The sequence below is a fragment of the Miniopterus schreibersii genome (assembly GCF_964146895.1).
Source record: "Miniopterus schreibersii genome assembly, chromosome: 3".
NCBI classification, from domain to species: domain Eukaryota; kingdom Metazoa; phylum Chordata; class Mammalia; order Chiroptera; family Miniopteridae; genus Miniopterus; species Miniopterus schreibersii.
This window is the reverse complement of record NC_138103.1, coordinates 91,079,205-91,099,171: the sequence shown is the minus strand read 5'-3', so window position 1 is coordinate 91,099,171 and position 19,967 is coordinate 91,079,205. Positions and strand designations below refer to the sequence as shown.

The window sequence follows — 19,967 nt, the reverse complement described above, 5'->3', positions numbered from 1 at the left end:
AGAAACACCAGCTATTGTCTTGCTTCCGTGTGGTCACAATGAATATATTTTATCTTCTTAAATTTCAGTGACATTACTCATGTGACAATGTGGATAATTATAATCATTAAGGTTGTTGTCAAGAATGATTATGATATTGCATGTATCGAAGTGCTTATCATAGTAGCCACTTAATAAATATCCATTTTGCTTGCTATTATTATTATATTCACAACTTACTAAAGCTGTCACTTTATATTACAGTTTTTAGAGCATTTTACTATTGTATTTGGGAATAGTAGTTACAATATTCTGTACATATTTCAGGACTTCCACTGTCTAGAATTTAAAACAAAGTAGAAAATGAAAAATAATTTTACTTTCAAATAATTGATGGAAAAGATGCTTTTGGCCTATACTAGGATTTTACTTGATTAAGCAACATATTTTCTCTAAAGAAATCTACACTGGCTTTTAAAAATAACATATGATCAATCATGAATGCAGAGTAGGAGTGACAATGAGAACATATTGGAAAGATTGAAGAAATGTTCTTAAAAATTATGTACACAGTCACACTTTCAAATGGCACAGAGCATAAAAATATGTTTGAAAACGTATGAAAAATATTGGTCTTGGGAAAAATATTTGTTCGATGTTCATTATTAAAGAAAATAGAAGTTGTCATAATGGTTTCTTATGGTATTTCATGCTATTTTTAAATGGAAAAAGTTTATCCTATAAAATGTGATCTCTTCCATAGAAGGACGATTTTTAAATTAAGAAAATAATGATTTCATATAATCAGGGATTAACAACTGCAAGAAGGAACCTAATTGACATTTTGCTTAATTGACTGATTTTACAGGTAAGAGTACCACAACTCCTACAAAAGTGCTTGAAGTTATCCTAGAGGAGAAAAATCCAAAGTGAACCCAGATATCCATAAATAAATTCTATAATTAGAAATACCTTATAAGTGAAATTTATTTATTTTAAATAATTTAGTCTAAAAAAATAATTTAGACTTTAACAAAATTATTTTTGATTCATAACATTTTACATGTAAAATTTGGCATTACAGTAAGCATGTGTAGCCAGAAGTAGAAAATGACTGCCATTTGGTTGACCACTGTACTGTGGTTGGGCCTGGCTTTCTCCACAAACCTTACTGAAAAATAGAATGAACCAACTGGACTCTGCAGGTAGAGAAGGAAACATAGATTCATGCCAAGTGTTTCTGCCATTTGGGTTTCACTAATTGTTTACCAAATTTTTCATGGTGGAATTACAATCCAATCTGGTATAGCAAGGAGAACAGTGGGTGGGGGTAAAAGGCCAGAGATAAGGGGTATGTTTTCCTTTACTGCTCTGAACTTAATTTCTTCATTTTAAAAATGGTGGAGAGAGACTAGAAGACATCTAAGGACCCTTTCAATTCCAAAGTCAATTGACTCATTACTTGAAAAGAGTTGTCTATATTTAACTTTCAATTGTTTCTATAGCAAGCTTCCTTCTTGCAAGAAAAAATAAAACAACAGAAATACTGTGCTTAAAAATATCCAAAAGCCTGGATATCACTCTCTCACAACTGGCCTTTTCTCAAAGGCCTTTTCTGAGATGTGGACTTCTCTGTGTTGGTGTCCAATGTAGTAGCATATTCACAACTATCATTACAAAATCAAATATAACCACCTAAAAAGGGACAAGTTTCAGTCATTTATTTTAATATATTTTTGGTTATAGCTGATTAAAATAGTATAATCTACTCATGTGTTTGAAAATATATATATTTCTGCAGGTATAAAATTATATTATTTTATGCGATTTATATACACAAATTATTTACACATTATAGCAAACATTGCATGATGTGTAGAAATTTCTTAATACAATTGCTCAATCTTTGGGAAAAAAGAAAGTATGTCAGATTGATGATTTTAAAATAAAGATTGAATTCATTTAAAGAATTTGTAATTGTAATGTGAAATGAATCCCTAAAAAACTCAATTTGTAAAATACTAGATTTATAACAAAGGAATGAATATAAGACCAGTAATTTCTTTGAAAAGTTATATATTGGCATCATTTCATAGTCCTAACCTTGGATACTATTTTGTTGTTGTTGTTGTTTGTAAGCAATCCCTCTTCAGAATTTCAGGTACTAGACCTCACTTAAACATAGAAGAAATTCCTATTCATAACCATTTTTTATCTATAGTGTTATGAGATGAATAAAAAAGCATCAGTATGTAAGATAAGTTCTCCCAAATCACAAAAAAGCAACACCTTCTGTTTCAATGTAATCTCTGGAGGAAACATAATATGAGTATCTGATAGTCAATTAAATATTTTGCTTTCACAATCTATTTACAAAAAAATTAGTTATTTATTGGTAAATGATCTCTTCTTGCAATTTCCTACTGGAGTTACAGATTTCTTTCTGATGTTCTGAAGGAGATTAATCTATCCACTAATTAAATTAATCCCAATTTGTAATAGGGAACTGCAAATTCTATTTTTCTTTGGCAATGAACCTTTATTTATAATGGTATTTTACCCTAGTCTATGGGGAAGATGAGTAGCAGCTGTGTTGGATAAACCACACACATAATTAGCATACAGAATGCCATTGCCAGTGATATTGCTGAAGTTATATAACATATTGTGTGGCCCTGGGTGTGTTTTATAGATGAATCATATTTTATGTTACTTTTAAGAGTATTCTTGAAAGACAATGCATCCATCCAAATTTAATACGTATTGTCAATGTTGATTCTTTATTTACTTACACAGCACCACCGATAAGGAACTTAAGTAAAATAGATGAAGAAGCTTAATTTTTCTTTTTATTGTGAAATCCTACCTGGTTAATCCAGAAATTTTAGTTTAGCATCAAAAGTGATTTTGAGCATCTTTTTAATTATTGATTTTCTAAGTAATTACATTATTGGCCAAAGGATATAAAGCAAACTATAAAATAGCTATAACAGACTAGATGAAATGAGTAGTAGAGCAGATTTTTCCATGGATATATAGTTTTTCTTGTTAGTATTATGCTAAAGACTGTTATCTATCCATTGATACATTTATCAAGCAATTTATCATTCATTCATTTATTTGTTCATTTATTCTTTTTTTAAATATTGAAAGTGTGAAATTTGGTCAGTTATCTTGGTTGCTTCTCAGGAACATGTTTTTTAAATATTTTAGCTTCCAGTAACTTTCCTATAAAATGTCACTCAGCTTCTCTGGTCTAGGAAGTCCTTAGCCCTTCATTTTTTTTCCTTCTGAACAACTGAGTCATGAAAAAGTTCTCTAGTACTGAAAACTTTAGGGAAACTCACTCAATAAACCCCAAAAGTTAAAAAAAGTTCATGTACATGGAAACAACCTCAATATTGCTACAGTCGTCTCTCTTATCCATGGGGATACATTCCAAGACCCTCAGAAGATGCCTGAAAACACAAATATCACCAAATCCCATACTGTTTACACTATGTTTTGTTTTTGTTTTTTGTTTTTGCTCTACATACATACCTTTCACTTAAAGTAAGCACTTTAAGTCTTCTCTTTGGCATATCCAAATTACCACCATCACTACTCTTGTCCCTTGGGGGCCATTATTAAGTAAAATAATTGTTACTTGAAAACAAGCACTAAGGTACTGCAACAGGTGATCTGATAACTCAGAGGGCTACTAAGTGACTAATGTGTGGGGAGTCAGAGCATAAAGAGAATGGATAGGCTGGGCAAAGGGATGATTAATGGCAGGGGAACAGAGAAGGACATGAGATTTTTTTATGCTACTCAGAATGGTGCACAATTTAAAACCTATGAATTGTTTATTTCTAGAATTTTCCATTTAACATTTTTGGACTATGATTTACCTTGGGTAACTGAAGCCATGGAAAGTGAAACTGGAGATAAGGCAGGAATACTATAATTCCATTTATATAAGTGCTAGTGCAGAGGAAAGTCATGTGATTCAGGTTATTTGAGGTTTATGTAATTCCTCCCCTTCCTTTATAAGATTCAATATTAAAAAATTTTACTTAATGTTCCTTTCATCTTTTGTAATTAATTTTATACTTTCATGATGGCTGAAAAAATAATTTTCTTCTGAGAGAACATAGAACTTTATGGCCATAAAGTAAGTACTGCCCATTAATATGTTAATGTTAACAAGTCAATATGAGACCGAGTTAAATTTACATCTAAACACGTTGTGCAATTCATATGAGAAACTGATCTAAAAATCTCACATTCATAAAACCGAGTTACTTAGCACAATACTTGAGCTCCCTCTTTTGGATGGCCCAGATTATAATATGAAAATACGAGAAAATGCCCTAATTTGCCCTTATTTCTACTGGAATTATGTAACATTTGAGATGTTTACTCCACTATTAAACTGAGTAAAATTAATACTTTTAATCAGTCTTCAAATTAAAATAAGTCAAATCTACATCTAGTAATATTTTATTAGCTGAATGCTCAGGTATTGAACACTTTGTTTTAAAGTTAATGTGTTTGAGCCTGGCTGGCGCAGTTCTGCGGTTGAGCATCGACCTATGATCAAGGAGATGGCACATGCCCAGAATAAGGGCTCCATCGCCAGTAGGGGGCGTGCAGGAGGCAGCCGATCAATGACTCATCATTGATTTTTTTGTCTCTCTCTCCCTCTCCTTTCCTCTCTCTGATATCAATAAAGATATACTTTAAAAAAATTAAAATAAAATAAAGTTAATGTTTTTTAGCAAAGAGTTTTAATGCATATTACTTAAAACGAATTAATATTTACCTCATTTTATGAGGACTTTAAATACAATTCTCCAGATAAAATATTTGAGCTCAATTATTTTATAAACTATGTAATAATCATTTTAAAGCACAAAAATAAAAAAATACTTTAAAAAGTACTGAATACCAGATATTGTAAACTGATGAATTGTTACTTTAGAGGTTTTTAACTATCTTTCTTAGTTATTCAATAATAACTTAGAAGACAATACATAAAGACGAAACTAATATTTGTGTCATCTCCTGGATATGTATGTGTTATATATGTATGCATGTGAATATTTATCTATACATATATGCTCTTGCAGTTATTAATCTTAAAGCTTGTCATGTTGCAGAAGAGGAAACAAAGATAGGAAAAAAATAATGATAGAACTTGATAACAGTCTGGCATCTGAAACTCTAAGTGATCTAAATGAAACCTTTTGAAAACTATCAGGGTTTCATGAATTAAAAAATGTCTTGGTGGATTAAAAACAATGCATTCTTTGAAACTTTCTGTCTGCTTCCCTAATTTTTTTCTCAATCTCACCAAATTTTTAAAATATATAAAAGCTATCATATCCTAGGTTTTTGACTCCTAAAATCATTTTTAACCACTGTTTGAAGAAAACAAAAACTTATTTCATAGATAATTTCCACAATGGATTTAAGTTATACTGGATTTTAAACTACTACTTAGGAGAAAGATATATGACCAGTCACGCTAAACTTTGTCCCAAAATGGACATAACCCACTTCTCAGATTTTTTAATGGAATCGTTGAAAAGCTCCAAGTTCATAAGCAGTTAAAATTAAATAAGCATTCTTATCTTTTAAGAGGAATAGCACATACTTTTTTAAGTGTATTGGCCAAATGGGTTCCCTCTCTGAAGTGATGGGAAACTCTAGCACACACAGTGGTTAAGCCTGTTGCATATAAATCCTATAATTACTTCTGCTCACATTGTGGCATTTTGTGATGAGTAATGTATTTTTTGGTCAAACAACACTCTCACCTTCATCTTTCTCCTCAACCTCACATAGTCTATTGATTCCAGCCCTATGTCATAGAAATGACTTGTGAATGCATGGCCAAAACCCACACTTGATTGCACATCTATACCTGTTAGAGATTTATTGAGATGCTACAGTATCTATTTCTGAGGATGGTTACAAATAAGGGAAAATAAACTGTTCAAAAGCAGTAACATATATAGAAATATACAAGATAGATGATCTCAGGAATAAAAATTATATAAGGTGTCAGTTCATGTTGTACCTGTCTTTATCTATATAGCCCCTTTTCCTATTTACCTACATTAGTTCTGATGGCAATGATGTCTCATTAGGATAGGATGACAAAATCCTGAACTGAAAATGATTTTTTTCACTAAATTATTATGAGGAGATAATGACATACTGAAAGTTCTGAGTCTCAGTGTTGACACAGGCAACCCTCATACGCTTAATAAGGAGAATCCTGTTAGAAAAGACAGCTGTGGCAAGTGTTTGGCAGATATAGAGTTATAATGTTATGCAATAGAAACATGAATTAAATAATTCTGGGAATTACTATTAATGTACAAGAAACCAGAGCATACATTTTAGAATTTATATTTAGTAAAAGGCACCTTCCTAAGAGGCAAACATTTGAGAACTTTTTGGCTCTGACAAATACATATTTAATTTAGTATATCATATCTCTGATGTTAATGATGAAGCAAACATATATTCCTTTGGCAAATACAGAGAAAAATAAAGTAAATAAAATGGTCTTATCATGTGGCACAAATAAATTTCATAGAGAGAAGGATTCATAGTAAGAAGTGAAAGGAGCTTCAATAAGGCCTGATTTTAGGAGATTATCTCATATGCACTTTTTCCTTTAGATTCCCTCTTCCAGCAAATAAAAGATGTCCTACAAGATCAGTAGTGAGAGCATGATTATTCAAAATGAAAATAACATTCTCCCTTTAAATTCAGTGGGTTAATAGAGCTATACAGTTGTGTAGTATTTTTGTCATATTTTAGTGAGTGGTTGTGTGATATTTCTAACTAAATTTTCAACATTTTCATCTTTGCAGTGCTTTAAAAATGAGATACAATTATAGGCATTATGTGTAAGGTGAAAGATAACATGTTCAAAGTATTAAATAATCTGCATAGACTGAGTGCATTGGATCACTTGAACTCTTGGTCTGTCATTTCTCCTCCAAGTCAGACCATAATTCCACACTAACCTTTGTATACATCATAAGGATTATTAATTTTTATTGTAAAACACTTCTGATTCACAGGTTTTTATTGAAAAATCCTTAGGAGAATTGAGGGAGCTGAGAGTGGCTGATAGAGATAAAAATAAATCAATGAAACAAGTGAAGGCCCTTGTATGAATCAATAATAATTATGGTCCATGAACAGGGAGGATGATTGATTCAATAGTCTGCATCTGATGTTGGGGCAGTGGGGAGGGAACTAAGTCTATTCCTTCATAATTTTTCTTTATAAATTCTTATTATATAAACACCAATAAGTTATATTAGTGCCAATTTTACTTTTTTACTATATTTCTTTGATATGTTGTTTTAATCAGACCCCTTGATTTGTTTAGTAAAACTGTTTATTATAGAATCACTTTAAGAAAGGAAATCACCTAGCTAATTACCTTTTCAATTCTCAAAATTTATACTGCTTTATTTGGATTATAGCATATGGTTATGTCATGAGCACTAGAGTCAGATTCCCTAAGTATAAATTTCAGCTGCCCCTGGAAAAACCCAGTGCCCAAAAGATCACCAGGCACAGTGCTGTAGTCAAACAAAATTAGGTATATCAACTTCCTGCAACAAGGCATACTACTCATCATGGGGAAATTTCAGATATTTTGGTCAGAGGGAGTTAGGATAAGCTTATTATAGAGTATGGAAATATACTGGAGCTTTGGGAAGTGCTTATGGAGCAGGGATCAGCACTTCACTGGGGGAATATCAGGAAATTGGGACAATTTTGTAGATATGTCTAGAAAACTGTAGTTTCTGTCTAGAAAACTGGAAAAAGAGTTTGAAGCTGACTTGGATAAGTAGTAACCAGGAGAGGAGGCTATTTGGTTGTATTGGGGGTACCTATCGCCTCTGCTTTTTCTAGTTCACTCACAGCTGCTGAGTGAGCTTATCTGATGCTGATATTCTGTTAAAATATTTGTGTTCAGCAGGGGAAACCATATCATAGCTCTTAGTTGCCAGGCGGGTACCAGCTATCAGCTCTCGGAGCTGATTTTCATTTTGTCCCTCATTACCTAACAGGTAGTTCTCTTGGACAATATATTTAAACACTTGGTACTTTCGTGTTTTTTGTGTATCAAATGGGTATACTAGCACCTTCATCAAGTGGATTTTGACACTATTCTGTGATTTAAGATATACGTATCAATCAAAAGGACCAGGGCATGCAGTGAAGTTTTTTAAAAAGTTTCTCTTTCTTTCCCATTATATATTTATCACCGGTTGGCTGGTAGGGGTGTGGGGTAGCTCCTTGTCATCATTTTGGGTGCTAGGCTAAGAAGCCTTGCTATTTGGTATGGTAAAGACAGTGGCAGGCTCGTGGAACAGTTCATAAACCCTTCCAGAAAGAACCTACATCACATCCACTTCAACTTCTAAATAGCCTCACAGAACCTCAGGATGGCAGAGAAGCTCAGTCCCAATGGGCTATGAAGAGGGAGACATGGAGGGATGGGCTCCATGGGGACAGAGTGAATGGCTGCCACCAACTGCGAGGCACTTAGAACAGTGACTGGTTCCATAATAAGTGGTTAATAAGTGCCAGATATAACAATAATTAATGACTGATAGGTTGTTATGATCTTCATTTTCCTTGTCTCCATAAGATTTATTAATTATTATATAACATATGTGAGTCTATTTTCAGATGGACTTTCCAAATGAAATAAACACGGGGTTTTTAATATCAATGTCTAACAATGAGATACTAAAAATATACTTTTTTAAACTGTATTGTGCTCAAATGGGTGACTCACAAAGCTAAACAATCTAATGTAATTTTATACTAAAATATTTTTAAAGTTTAGTTAGAGTATTTAAAATTTGAAACCTAGGGATAGATCATGGTGGTTGCTTATTTCATTTTTTGTACTGTTTATATTTGACTGATAAGACTAAATAATCTGGAGGTCCATTATGATGTTGCCAAATGGTACTCTAGACTCATGTAATGCTGTGATTGTGTAGCGCTAATTGAAAACATTACCATGGTGATTGCTATAGTGACACTTAAATTGGCATCAGTGCCAAGAAATCTTTATGAGACTCTCACAGTGTTTCACAGCACATTTCAATAATAGAAATGTAATTTTGCTGGTGTTTTTACTCATATAAGCTCAGGAAAATGAATAGATGTATATAGTATATGTTTTAAATAATAGATTTTTAAATAAAAATTCTTAAATGGAAATATTTATGATTTATATATCATTTTCTATTTTAATATAGTATTCTTCCAAATTACACTGTATTTCCTGTTTGAATTCTAAAAAAAAAATTAAGAAAGGCTATATGTAATTCAACAGACTGAAGATTAAGCATTATAAATTTAATGTGTTTAGTTCCTCAACACATGTTTTAAATATTCTGCTCTGTAAAAGACTGTTTTGAATTATACTCTGAAGAAGGAGAGAGTCACAAGTAATTTAAAGATAGCTAAACTTAACAGAGCATTTTTAAAGTCTTTCAAGAAAATTAACAGCAACTCTATGAGTATTAATAGTATTATTATTATTACTCTGTTTTCCAAATTAAGAAACACACATAGAGGTGTCTCACCAGAAGTTACATGAGTGGCAGGTAGCACAGCCTTTTGGAATAATTTTGTTTGTGGTCTTAAAAAGTCTTCACGCTAACTCTCTGTCTTTAATATTATGTTCTCAATGATGTGGAAGCAGAGAAAAAATATATCTTACTTTTACCTGGTAAAGTCAAGGAAATACTACAACTGGGTAATAAATATTAATATTTAAGTAGCTCTATATTAGATTCCTAGGGCTACCATAACAAAGTACAACAAGCAGGGTGGGTAACACAACCCAGATTTATCCCCTTTCAGTTATGGAGGCTACACATCTGAAATCAAGGTGTTGGCAGGGCTATATTCTCTCCATAGAATTCACTAGAAGATACTTCCTAATTTCTAACAGCATCTTGTAGCTTGGGTTGTGGCCAATCTCTACTTCTATCTTCACATGGTCACCTTCCCTGTATATGTGTATCCCTTCTCTTCTTATAAGAACAGTAATATTGGAGTAGGGCCCAGTCTAATTAAACATGACTTCATCTTAGAAGAAGACGTGACTTGGGGGGGTTGGATACACAATTCAACATACAGATGTATTATAGAATTGTACACCTGAAACCTATATAATCTTATTAACTGATGTCACCCTAATACATTCAATAAAAATAAAATAAAGTAAAATGCATACATAAATGCAGACATAAAAATACATTATTAACACTGGAGTTTATATTCTTCAAGTCTTTTCTATGCATATATATTATTTTCAGATTATATTTAAAGAAATTTTACTACAAAGCATAATTAGAATACACATTTTCCATTTTTAGTCACAAAAATTTATTATAAAAATTTAAATAGATATAAAAAAAATTGAATTGAATCACCCCAAGCTGCTACAAAAATAAAATAATAAAATAATATAAAATAAAATACACTGTAATATTTTAAACAAAAATAAAATTTTAAAAATAAAAAATAGAAAAATAAAATAAAATATAACTATCTTAACTACATTTTTAAACGCCTTACTTCCAAATGAGCTCACATTTATTGGTAAGGAATGGAACCCCATATCTTTTTAGTGGACAATGTTAAGCCCATAGTAATAACTCTCATACTAGCGAAACAATATTTCTGGATTTCTCTTTTCCAAACGCATCTTAAGACTGTACTCCCCCACTTCTGAATTTAGACATGACTGTGGGATTTGCTTTTCCCACTGAAATGGGAGTGCACATGAGGGTATCTCTTCCTGTGGAAGGCCTGAGGGACAACAGGAGTTTCTCCATGTCCCTTCATTCTTATCTTTGCAGTCATGAGAGTGTGGTGATGAAAATTCCCTTGCCTTGTGTTCCTGGTAATAAGGTTTATTACAGCCTCCCAGGAAAACCACAGTGGTCATATACCCAATGCAGAAATAAATATTTGTTTCTAATGCCACTGAGATTTTGAGGTTTCTGTTTACTACAGCACAACCCAGCCTATCGTTACTGATGCATAAATATTTATTAGAAGTGATATGCTCTTCTAATAACAACAGAAAACATAAAATTTGAAGCATTGGGTGAAGGCCTGGCCAACCAGCAGTGAAGAAAGCCTTACCAGAGTCTCAAAAAATGGAAATTTATTTCATACAAGGGTATAATATTTAGTCAAGTTATCACTGTGATGGCTTGGAAGGCAGAAACTGGGCCAAATGAACTTGTAGCCCTAGGGGAAAATGTGGGAAAACAAAGTATCACTACAGTTGTATTATCAAAGCACTAGAAGAAAGAGACAAATTCAGAGAGCTATTGGCAGTTTGCTGGCAGAAATATAAGGAAATGAAGATGGCATGAACGAGGGACTGGCAGGTTGAAAGGGAGAGACAACTTTTCATGATAGAAGAAATATAACAGTTTTGTTGAAGATGGCTGATTGAAACTCCTGTAGCAAAAACAAGAGAATGGTCATCACAGATATTTTTAAAACCTTTGAATGGATGACATCAGCAAGATTAAGGACCCAGCTAAGAGTCTGTATCCCAGCAAACCCTTTCACTTAACAAAATGCATTATGTTAAAGACACTAAAGCTGTGGTTTGCCCAGTGAAGTCCAGTAAAACAAAGGAAGCTATAATCAAGTCAAAATAGCAAGACTTGTGGAGTAGTGGTGAGAATATAAATATATAGAATCTGAGAATTATATTTAAATAGGAAAATATTCTATGGAATGCCTTTTGATATGAAACTGAATGGAGTCAAATAGATAAGGAACCATTTAGATTTTAAGAGAGTTGCTCTGCTAAAGAAGCCACCATCCCAGACAAACAAAAGTCTGGCCCTCATTGAGGTTTAAAATAAGCCAGGGACTATATTGAGGTAAAACCATTGCTCAAGCTTTTGCTCTAACTGAAAATACCCCCTCCACACTTGGAGCTACTTGGATAGCTCCCTTTTCTTCAGATATTTACTCAGATAACCCCTTCTCAATAGAGCCAACATGGAATTTCAGTTTCCTTCCCTTACCAAGTCACTATATTCAGGTCCAACCATACTGCTCTAATTTTTCTCAGTAGCATTGAACAGGTTCCATCTACTATGTGTTTTATGCTTTCTTATTTACTATGTTTATTGAATAGTGTTTGTCTGATCCTGCATGAATGTAAGTGGCAGGAGTCTTTGCGCGGGTGAATGTGTTTTTTGTTGTTGCTTTTTTTAGTATCCCTAGCACCTAAAGCGTGTTGTGTGCCTGGCAATAGCAGGCACCAAATAAATAAATATTTGAATAACTGAATGACTCACTTTTAATAGACTAGATGCTCATTCAGACTATATATATATATATCATGGTTGGTTTCCTAGAATCAGTCTGAGACTTGGATTTGATAAAGGTGATTGATTAAAAATGTGCTTCTCAGGAGAACACTATAAGGGAGAGAATGAAGCAGGAGAGAGACAGGGAAAGAACACAACACCAACATTGTCTCAGGATGAGTCTAGCCTCAGCCTGATCACAGAGAGAGGCTCTGAGAATGAAATGGAATGAGAGCTGACCCACCTTGAGATGAAGGGTCTGGCTATTTGTACCTCAGTGTTATGGACCATGGTGGTGAGTGGAGTAACACCCCTAGCGTGGTGGTTTTCATCAGCCTAGGAATATTCTCAGAGGAAGGGGTAGCTCTAAGCAGTTAGCAGCAAAACCTCACAGTAGCTCGCTAATAAGTATGTAGGCGACTTTGTCAATGAGATCTGCACGGAGCACCACAGCATCTACTATAGAATCAACACTTACAATAAACTGTGAATGTGCTTATTCCTTTAAAGTGGTTAATGCAATAGTTTACAATGACCTTCTCAAATCTCATTTATAGTTTTCTAGGCAAATGCATATTCTTTTATTGCATCTTAATAGAATATAATTATATGATGACTTAATCAATAATTTCAGTTTGAAGAAAGGGAAGATTGTAATTATGTATTATAGATCTACTATATTTCTAGTCCCACATACAACCTGAACTCCTCCAGGGCCTCTCAGCAGTAAATGGCAGCTCTATATCTGTTGTTCAAGCCAAAACCTGGGATTTATCCCTATCTCCTGCATTTCTATTCATTGCAAGCCAGTAAAAATATTCTTTTATCAGGATTATTGCAGTCACCTTCTCAGCACTTTCTTTGGGTCCTTTCTTGCCTTGTTAAGCCTATTGTTCATATGCCAGCTAGAAGTGGCCATTTAATATTATGTCATGATTGTCCTCTGCAGCAAACCCTCCTGGGATTTCAGTATCATAAAGGTTAGAACTCCCGATCATGGCCTGTAGGACTCCAGAAGCCGGCCACCTTTTTGACCTCAGAGTCTATAGCTCTCCCCTTGTTGACTCAACTCTAGGTACCCTTAGGTCCTTTCTATGACTTGAAGGCTTTGAAAATGTATATGCTTTCTCCCCCCAAACCTTCTTAACAAGTATTCACATTTTAGTTTTTTTCTGGAACACTGTTCCTATTGAAATCCTCCTAACTCACTCCCAACTCCCTTCAACTTTCTGCTCAAATGTCACCATAATTGAAAGTCTCTTTTGAGTATATTATTAAAAATAACAGTACCCCTTCCAACACAGCTAACATATCTACCTATTTAACTTACCTCTATCTTCTATGCTAGCCTAGTTACCATTCCCCTGTAAAGTGGATTTCTGAATTCCTCTCTTCTGATTTCCTACATTTTCATAGACACTCTGTTGTGCTTTGCTTTTTGTTTTTGTTTTTTTCCTTCCTCAGAAGAAGTTATTGTCCTTATGTTGATAGGATGGTATGCATTTCTCTGGGCTTTATTATAGCCTGACTTATTCTGCATGTTACTTCATTGTGCCACACCCACTTTTAAATCCTTTTGTCCAGTTTCCAGTGTTTAAGAACATATTGACTGAAAATGTCATCATTTGTGTGTGATAATATTAAGTGTTACCTTCGCTCCACCAATAATACCTTGTTAACCAACATTCTTAAATAGGTCAAGAGCATAGACAACTCTCTTCTAACAGTTTTAAGATCTCTGATAGACTAAAATGGTTTACTTATAAGGCATACTTCAAATTAAAATATTTCCAAATAATACCACCTAAATTGTCTTATTTTTTCCATGTCCTGTTATATTTTAGGTAGTGCATTAATTGAGTAGATGCCAATTTCAAAAGGGGCATCTTTGTAGTAGGAGGTAATATATAAATTTTGATACGCTTGTTTCCCACTCAGGGGACCAATATTGGGGGGAACTGTGCTTGCCTATCTCCTTTTAATTGAAAGTCCATGTGTTTTTCATATAACAAAAAGTCATCAATCATTATTTTCTTAACCCAGTTCCACTATCCTTATAGATGTGGTTACTTTTATCAAATACTGTCAATAAGTTGTTTACATGTCTTTATATTTTATAATACTATATATTCTACATATGTCTTTATATTTTATTATGTATAATGTTATTATTGTTTGTTTGATAGGATATTGGAAAACTCTGATTTAAGAGCTTCTCTTCTGCTAACAGTTTATATTGCTGGTTTTCTAGGAAAGACCTAATTCTAATTTTTGAAGCTGGGAGTTTAATGGTATTAATTATTAAGGAATACTATACAAAGTTAGCAGCTCATATTTCTGGGTGTTTTTTTAAAAATTATTTTTAACATTTATTTAGAGTAGGGTAGAATCTCAAATTCAATGTGACAATATTAGGGCATGGATTTTTGAAAAAAAAATCAATAAATTCTTTTAGAGAACTTAAATATATATTCTAATTAAATATAACAGACTAATGATCAATTATATATATAGATATATTAATATATATCCACCTACATTTGTATAAGAATTATCAATTACTATAAAAAATAGTATATTAAAACATATATCCCTAAATAGATCCTTGATTGCTATATAATACTCATAATTTTGATAAATATATGTGTCATTTATGTAACTGATCTGTCAGACTTGTGTCTCCAACTGATATAAAAATATAATAGTGTATTGGAAATAATCACTGACCAAGGAATCAAATGAAATATGTAGGAATTTTGTCAAAACCACAAAATAACTGGATAATCAGAAATGTTTTCTTCATATCTCAAAACCTCATATATCTCCAATGGGAAAGGATTTAAATTATATGACCATATCTCACAGTTGTTTCTGTTTTGAAGATACATAGATCTATTTGTGTGGAACTATTTTGTTGATTACAAATTATATAATAAGGCACTAAAATCAATCACAGCTACTTGTTTTATATGCCTGAAAAACAAGAATGAAATTATTAAAATACTTTATCTGTGTTTAAACTGTGGGGATAAGAAATGATAATATAATTTAATTTTGGATGCAGATTTTATATGCTGAACATCTACTTAATTATACTAATGCTCATTTTTTCTTGATTCACAAATAGCCAAAAGCCATTTTTCTCAAATGCAATTGAAATATAATTAAGGGGACAGGGAATAATAATAAAACTAGCTTCAGTTTTTAAAGTTATAAAGATTTAAGTGAATTCTCTGGTTACAAAATCAAAGTTAAACCAAATTTAAAATATTGCACTTTATAATGCATCTGATAGTATTTATTTATCAACAAAAAATGTGATTAAAATGCAGCGCATTTAAGGCTGATATAGGTAATTAAACATAGAAAATTTAATAATCAGCTTGTTGCTATTGAATGATTAAAGGATATGAAGAATTTTTAATAACATCTATGGGAATAGGTTTTATTTCCTAAATGTAAAGAATTATGTGAAGAATTATAAGAAAAATAAAGTAGATATTTCGTAAAAGGGCTTCAAAGTTCAAACAATCTACCATTTGTACCAATCATGTTGTGGAATTTATATTTAATTCCATGTTATACAAATTTTTTATGAATATTACTCCTACTTCACTGCAGATTGTAGTCTATTTGTTAGGGAAAAAACAGCATCTTTTATTTTTTGATTTATTTTTTTTAATTTATTGGGGTGACATTGGTTAATAGGAGCATTCTTTTAAAAGACACATTTCCTCCCAGTTCAGCTCTTTCTATATCTCTATTAACTTGTTTATGGAATGGAATATTAAATTAATCAATGTATTTGATCCCAGGCTCAAACAGGATTATCCATTTTATGCATGAATCATCAACCAATTAATTTTATAAATACATATTAAGTACCTACTGCATGTCAATAACTGTTTTATACAAGGCACAGTCATTTATGAAATACCTCACCACCATACAAGTTACATTATAAGAAGTGGAAAGAGTCAATAAACATAGAATCCACTAAATGAAAGAGATAATCAAAATTCATGGTAAAGGATATTAAGAAAATAAATGTATGTTATGAAATAAATCAACAGCGACTGAGTGGGGTAAGCTATTTTTGAAAAAAGTTGTCTAGAAGACTTCTCAAAAAAGCTACATATCACACAGAGACTGAAAATGAGATGGCTGTGGGTGAGCCAGGTAAGATGGTCTCAGGTCAGAGTGCCAGTAAAGACAAAAACCCTGAACTGGGCAAGTGATTAAAGCATAGGAAGGAGGCATCCAGGTGAGCACATGTGGAACAACGTTCCTTAGCAGCAATATTGTTCCTATTGCAAGTATTGTCATCAGTCATGCAGAATTCAAATCCTGGATGCCTTCTACCTCTCCACAGGTGCCTTCTACCCTGTGATATTAGTAAGCTGTTTTAACAAGCAAAGCCTCAGCTTAATCTTCCATCTAACACAGCCATCCTCTCTTTATAATAATTGCTGAGATGAAAGTTAAATAAAAACCATTCAAGAAAAGACTCAGCAAACTGCCTAGAATACAGAGGGCAAGTTAGAATAAATGTTGGTTGCCAGCATCCAGCATCATAGAAGTTAGTAGGTTGAGCCCAAGTCCAATGGCTTACCTTGATTTAATTCTCAATGCTTCTGTCTGCTTATATAACCTTGGGCAGTCATTGAACCTCTTTGCCCCTCAGTTGCCTCATAATAATATGAGGAACTATATAAGACTCTGCTTTAAAGGGCTGTCATAAGTATATAAATTAAATGATATGACAGCGAATCCTTTCCTTTCTACTATTAATTACGCCAAAATGTTGTTAGCAGTAGCAGTACAAAAATTGCTTCTTTATTTTGACCAAGAATAGCAAAAAACTTGATTATTTTTCTAACAGAACTTCTTTTCACCCAATGAATGGCTTAATCATCACACAATTCAGAAATTAAGAATCTAAGAATTATATTTTATTTCTCATTTTTTTCACTCTCCATAATGACCAATACACGAGACGGCAGTATTTAATCTGGTGACTATGTGGACTTTATCTATGCTTAGGTCTGGTGTTCCAGAAACAAACACTGAGGTGTGGATTCGTGTGCAAGTGATTGGTAATAAACTGCTTCGATGTCAGGAAGCCAGGGAGACAGTGGGAAAATGAAAGACGGGGGGATTATCCAAATAACGTGTGTCATTAGTCAAAGTTCCAGCCCCTGCATGATTCTGCAGGGGAGCCCTGGGATATAAGTAACATGTAGGTTTTCATATCTCTGCACCTGTTAGAAAATGGCTCAGGGATTTTGTGGGAGGTTATTGTAAAGTTTGTGGGAGATGATTGCAGACACTTTAGGCTCCCTCTGCATGTGGGCAAAGTGGCTCCGGTAGCCAAAGGAAGTTCTCCAATGAGAGCTGCAGGTGCAGGCCATTAGAAGAAGCAAAAGCATACAAAAACTGCCGTGTGTGTCGTACGGGGTGTGTGTGTGTGTGTGTGTGTGTGTGTGTGTGTGTGTGTGTGTGTGTGTGTGTGTCCACATTAAAAATCAAAGGGAACCTGATCAGAGTATCACTGTCCACTTCAAACCATTTCTCTGTATGCCATTGTCAGCTCTTACTGGGCTAGATCAATACATTCTAACTGATCTGCCCTTTAACCAAACCCTTCTCTTCCCTCTAACTTATTTTCAACTCTGTAGCCGGATTGATCTTTGATAAACATGCCATGTTAAACTCTTCCAACGGCTTTCCAGTGCCCTGAAAATGAATGCAATTTTTTATTCTAGTTCTGATGCCTTTGGGATCCTAGTCCCTGCCTGTCTCTGACTCCATCTAACACAATTGGACTTTTCTGCTTAAAGGCTTGCATTCCATCTAAAGTGGGCATTGTAGCTAGAACAGACCTCAGGAAATAAAGAGTGCTCTCCAATTTCTCTGGCCAGGGTGATCTGAAATGATGATGGCCAAAAGAAATCTTCCAGTGAGAAGAAGTCAGGGTAATCAGTGTGGCAAACTAAGAAATTTGTCATGTTTTATCAAAGTGAGATATCAGCTGCCCTTCAGATTCTCTGCCTCATTTTCCACTGCACCATTACTAAGCAACAGCATGCAGGGCATGTTCTGAGCTAGTGGCTGCTAGATGATACTTTTCCATTACACTTTTTTAACACTCTTTGACATTGTAGTTTTCTGATATGAATTTCAGAGTTTCATGTTGCTTATGGTTAAATTTACCAGTTTCACATAGTTTACAAGATTATGAATAGCCACATAAAGTCCTGATAAAAGAAAATTCTCATCACCTGAGATTTCAAAGTCAAGAGTGACATGACCTTGATTTATTTATTTTACTGTTGAGCGTGTGGATTTGTGGCCATACATGTGTATTTTGTTAAGTAAGCGTATTTTTTAAATAAAAGGTACGGAAATCAGGGTACATGTTGGACAGAGCCAATGGCTCTGGACCATAGCAAGCATCCATACTATTATTTGTCGATCACCATTCTCTATTCCACTGTGTTGGAGAGAGAGTTTGCTTTTAGACACCATCTCGACCTATTACAGAAGAAGGGCCAAGCAAAGGAAAACCCGCAGGAGGAGAAAGAAGAGAAGAAGGAGAAACAGCTTATAAAATTTAGTAGATTGTGGGCGGAAAACAGTTTTTTTTAAAGTACATAGTTCACATATATGCATAATTTAATAAATAATCCACTTTTATTAGTCTTAAGGCCTCTAGGAGTAATCAGTATGATCTTTGATGTATTGTAGAGATTAATTTTTTTCAAAATATTTAGTATTTTATATTACAAATATATTCACATTTATATGCTGCAATATAATTATATTAAAGCCAGTCCTTAAGTTCCTGTTCAGTTTATTTGTAGTATATATGCCTCCCTAGTTATCTATATGAGTTTTTAAGGATCGTTCACTGATGGATCATAGAAAGATAATGTATGTATAATATATTATATATAAAATTTAAATAACATTTAGAAACGTTTTGCAGTTTACAGGTTCTTTGAAAGTGAAACACAGCCTAATAGACCATTTTCTCCCCCTACTCCTCAGGGGAAATAGACGGTACATTGAATCTGATATCCTGCCGAAGCCGCAGATAATGAGGACTTACCATTGCCTACCACTATTCATCTGGACCTATATGTTTTATACAGTTGATGCTCTCCCATTACAAGGAAAAGCTAACAGGGATTTCCCAAGCAAAAGGATGCCGAGTTTGACAAAAGATCATGGTAAAACGCTACATCGCACCAAGCGCGGCTGGATGTGGAATCAGTTCTTCTTGTTGGAAGAGTACACGGGTACAGATACACAATATGTAGGCAAGGTAAGAATTCTTATATGATAATAAGAGGCTGAAAGTGGTTTATTTTTTACAGCAACTTTTCATGTCACTAATGATTACTCAGACAATATCTGACTAATTACAGTGTGCAAAAGGCATAATATTGTACATTATTTCAGTAGGGTAGGGTAAGGAATGTGATTTATTCAGGTAGCTAAATATAGGTCAGTATTCATAGTAAGCCTCAAAATAAAACAAGTTATATGTGGACTTAATTATTAATCAGTTACATATGATTTAATCTTATGTGTGTA

The 19,967-nt window shown here is 33.4% G+C and overlaps 1 protein-coding gene across 1 annotated transcript in view; it reads left to right on the top strand.

Annotated features, from left to right (window-relative positions):
• The window catches only part of CDH9 (cadherin 9), a 90,040-nt gene that overhangs the window by 12,353 nt on the left and 57,720 nt on the right, over positions 1–19,967 (top strand). Inside the window, exon 2 of the mRNA XM_081133510.1 lies at positions 19,419–19,695. Within this exon, the coding sequence (XP_080989636.1) occupies positions 19,468–19,695 (228 nt within the window). The 5' untranslated portion in view covers positions 19,419–19,467. The remainder of the gene's footprint in view (positions 1–19,418; positions 19,696–19,967) is intronic.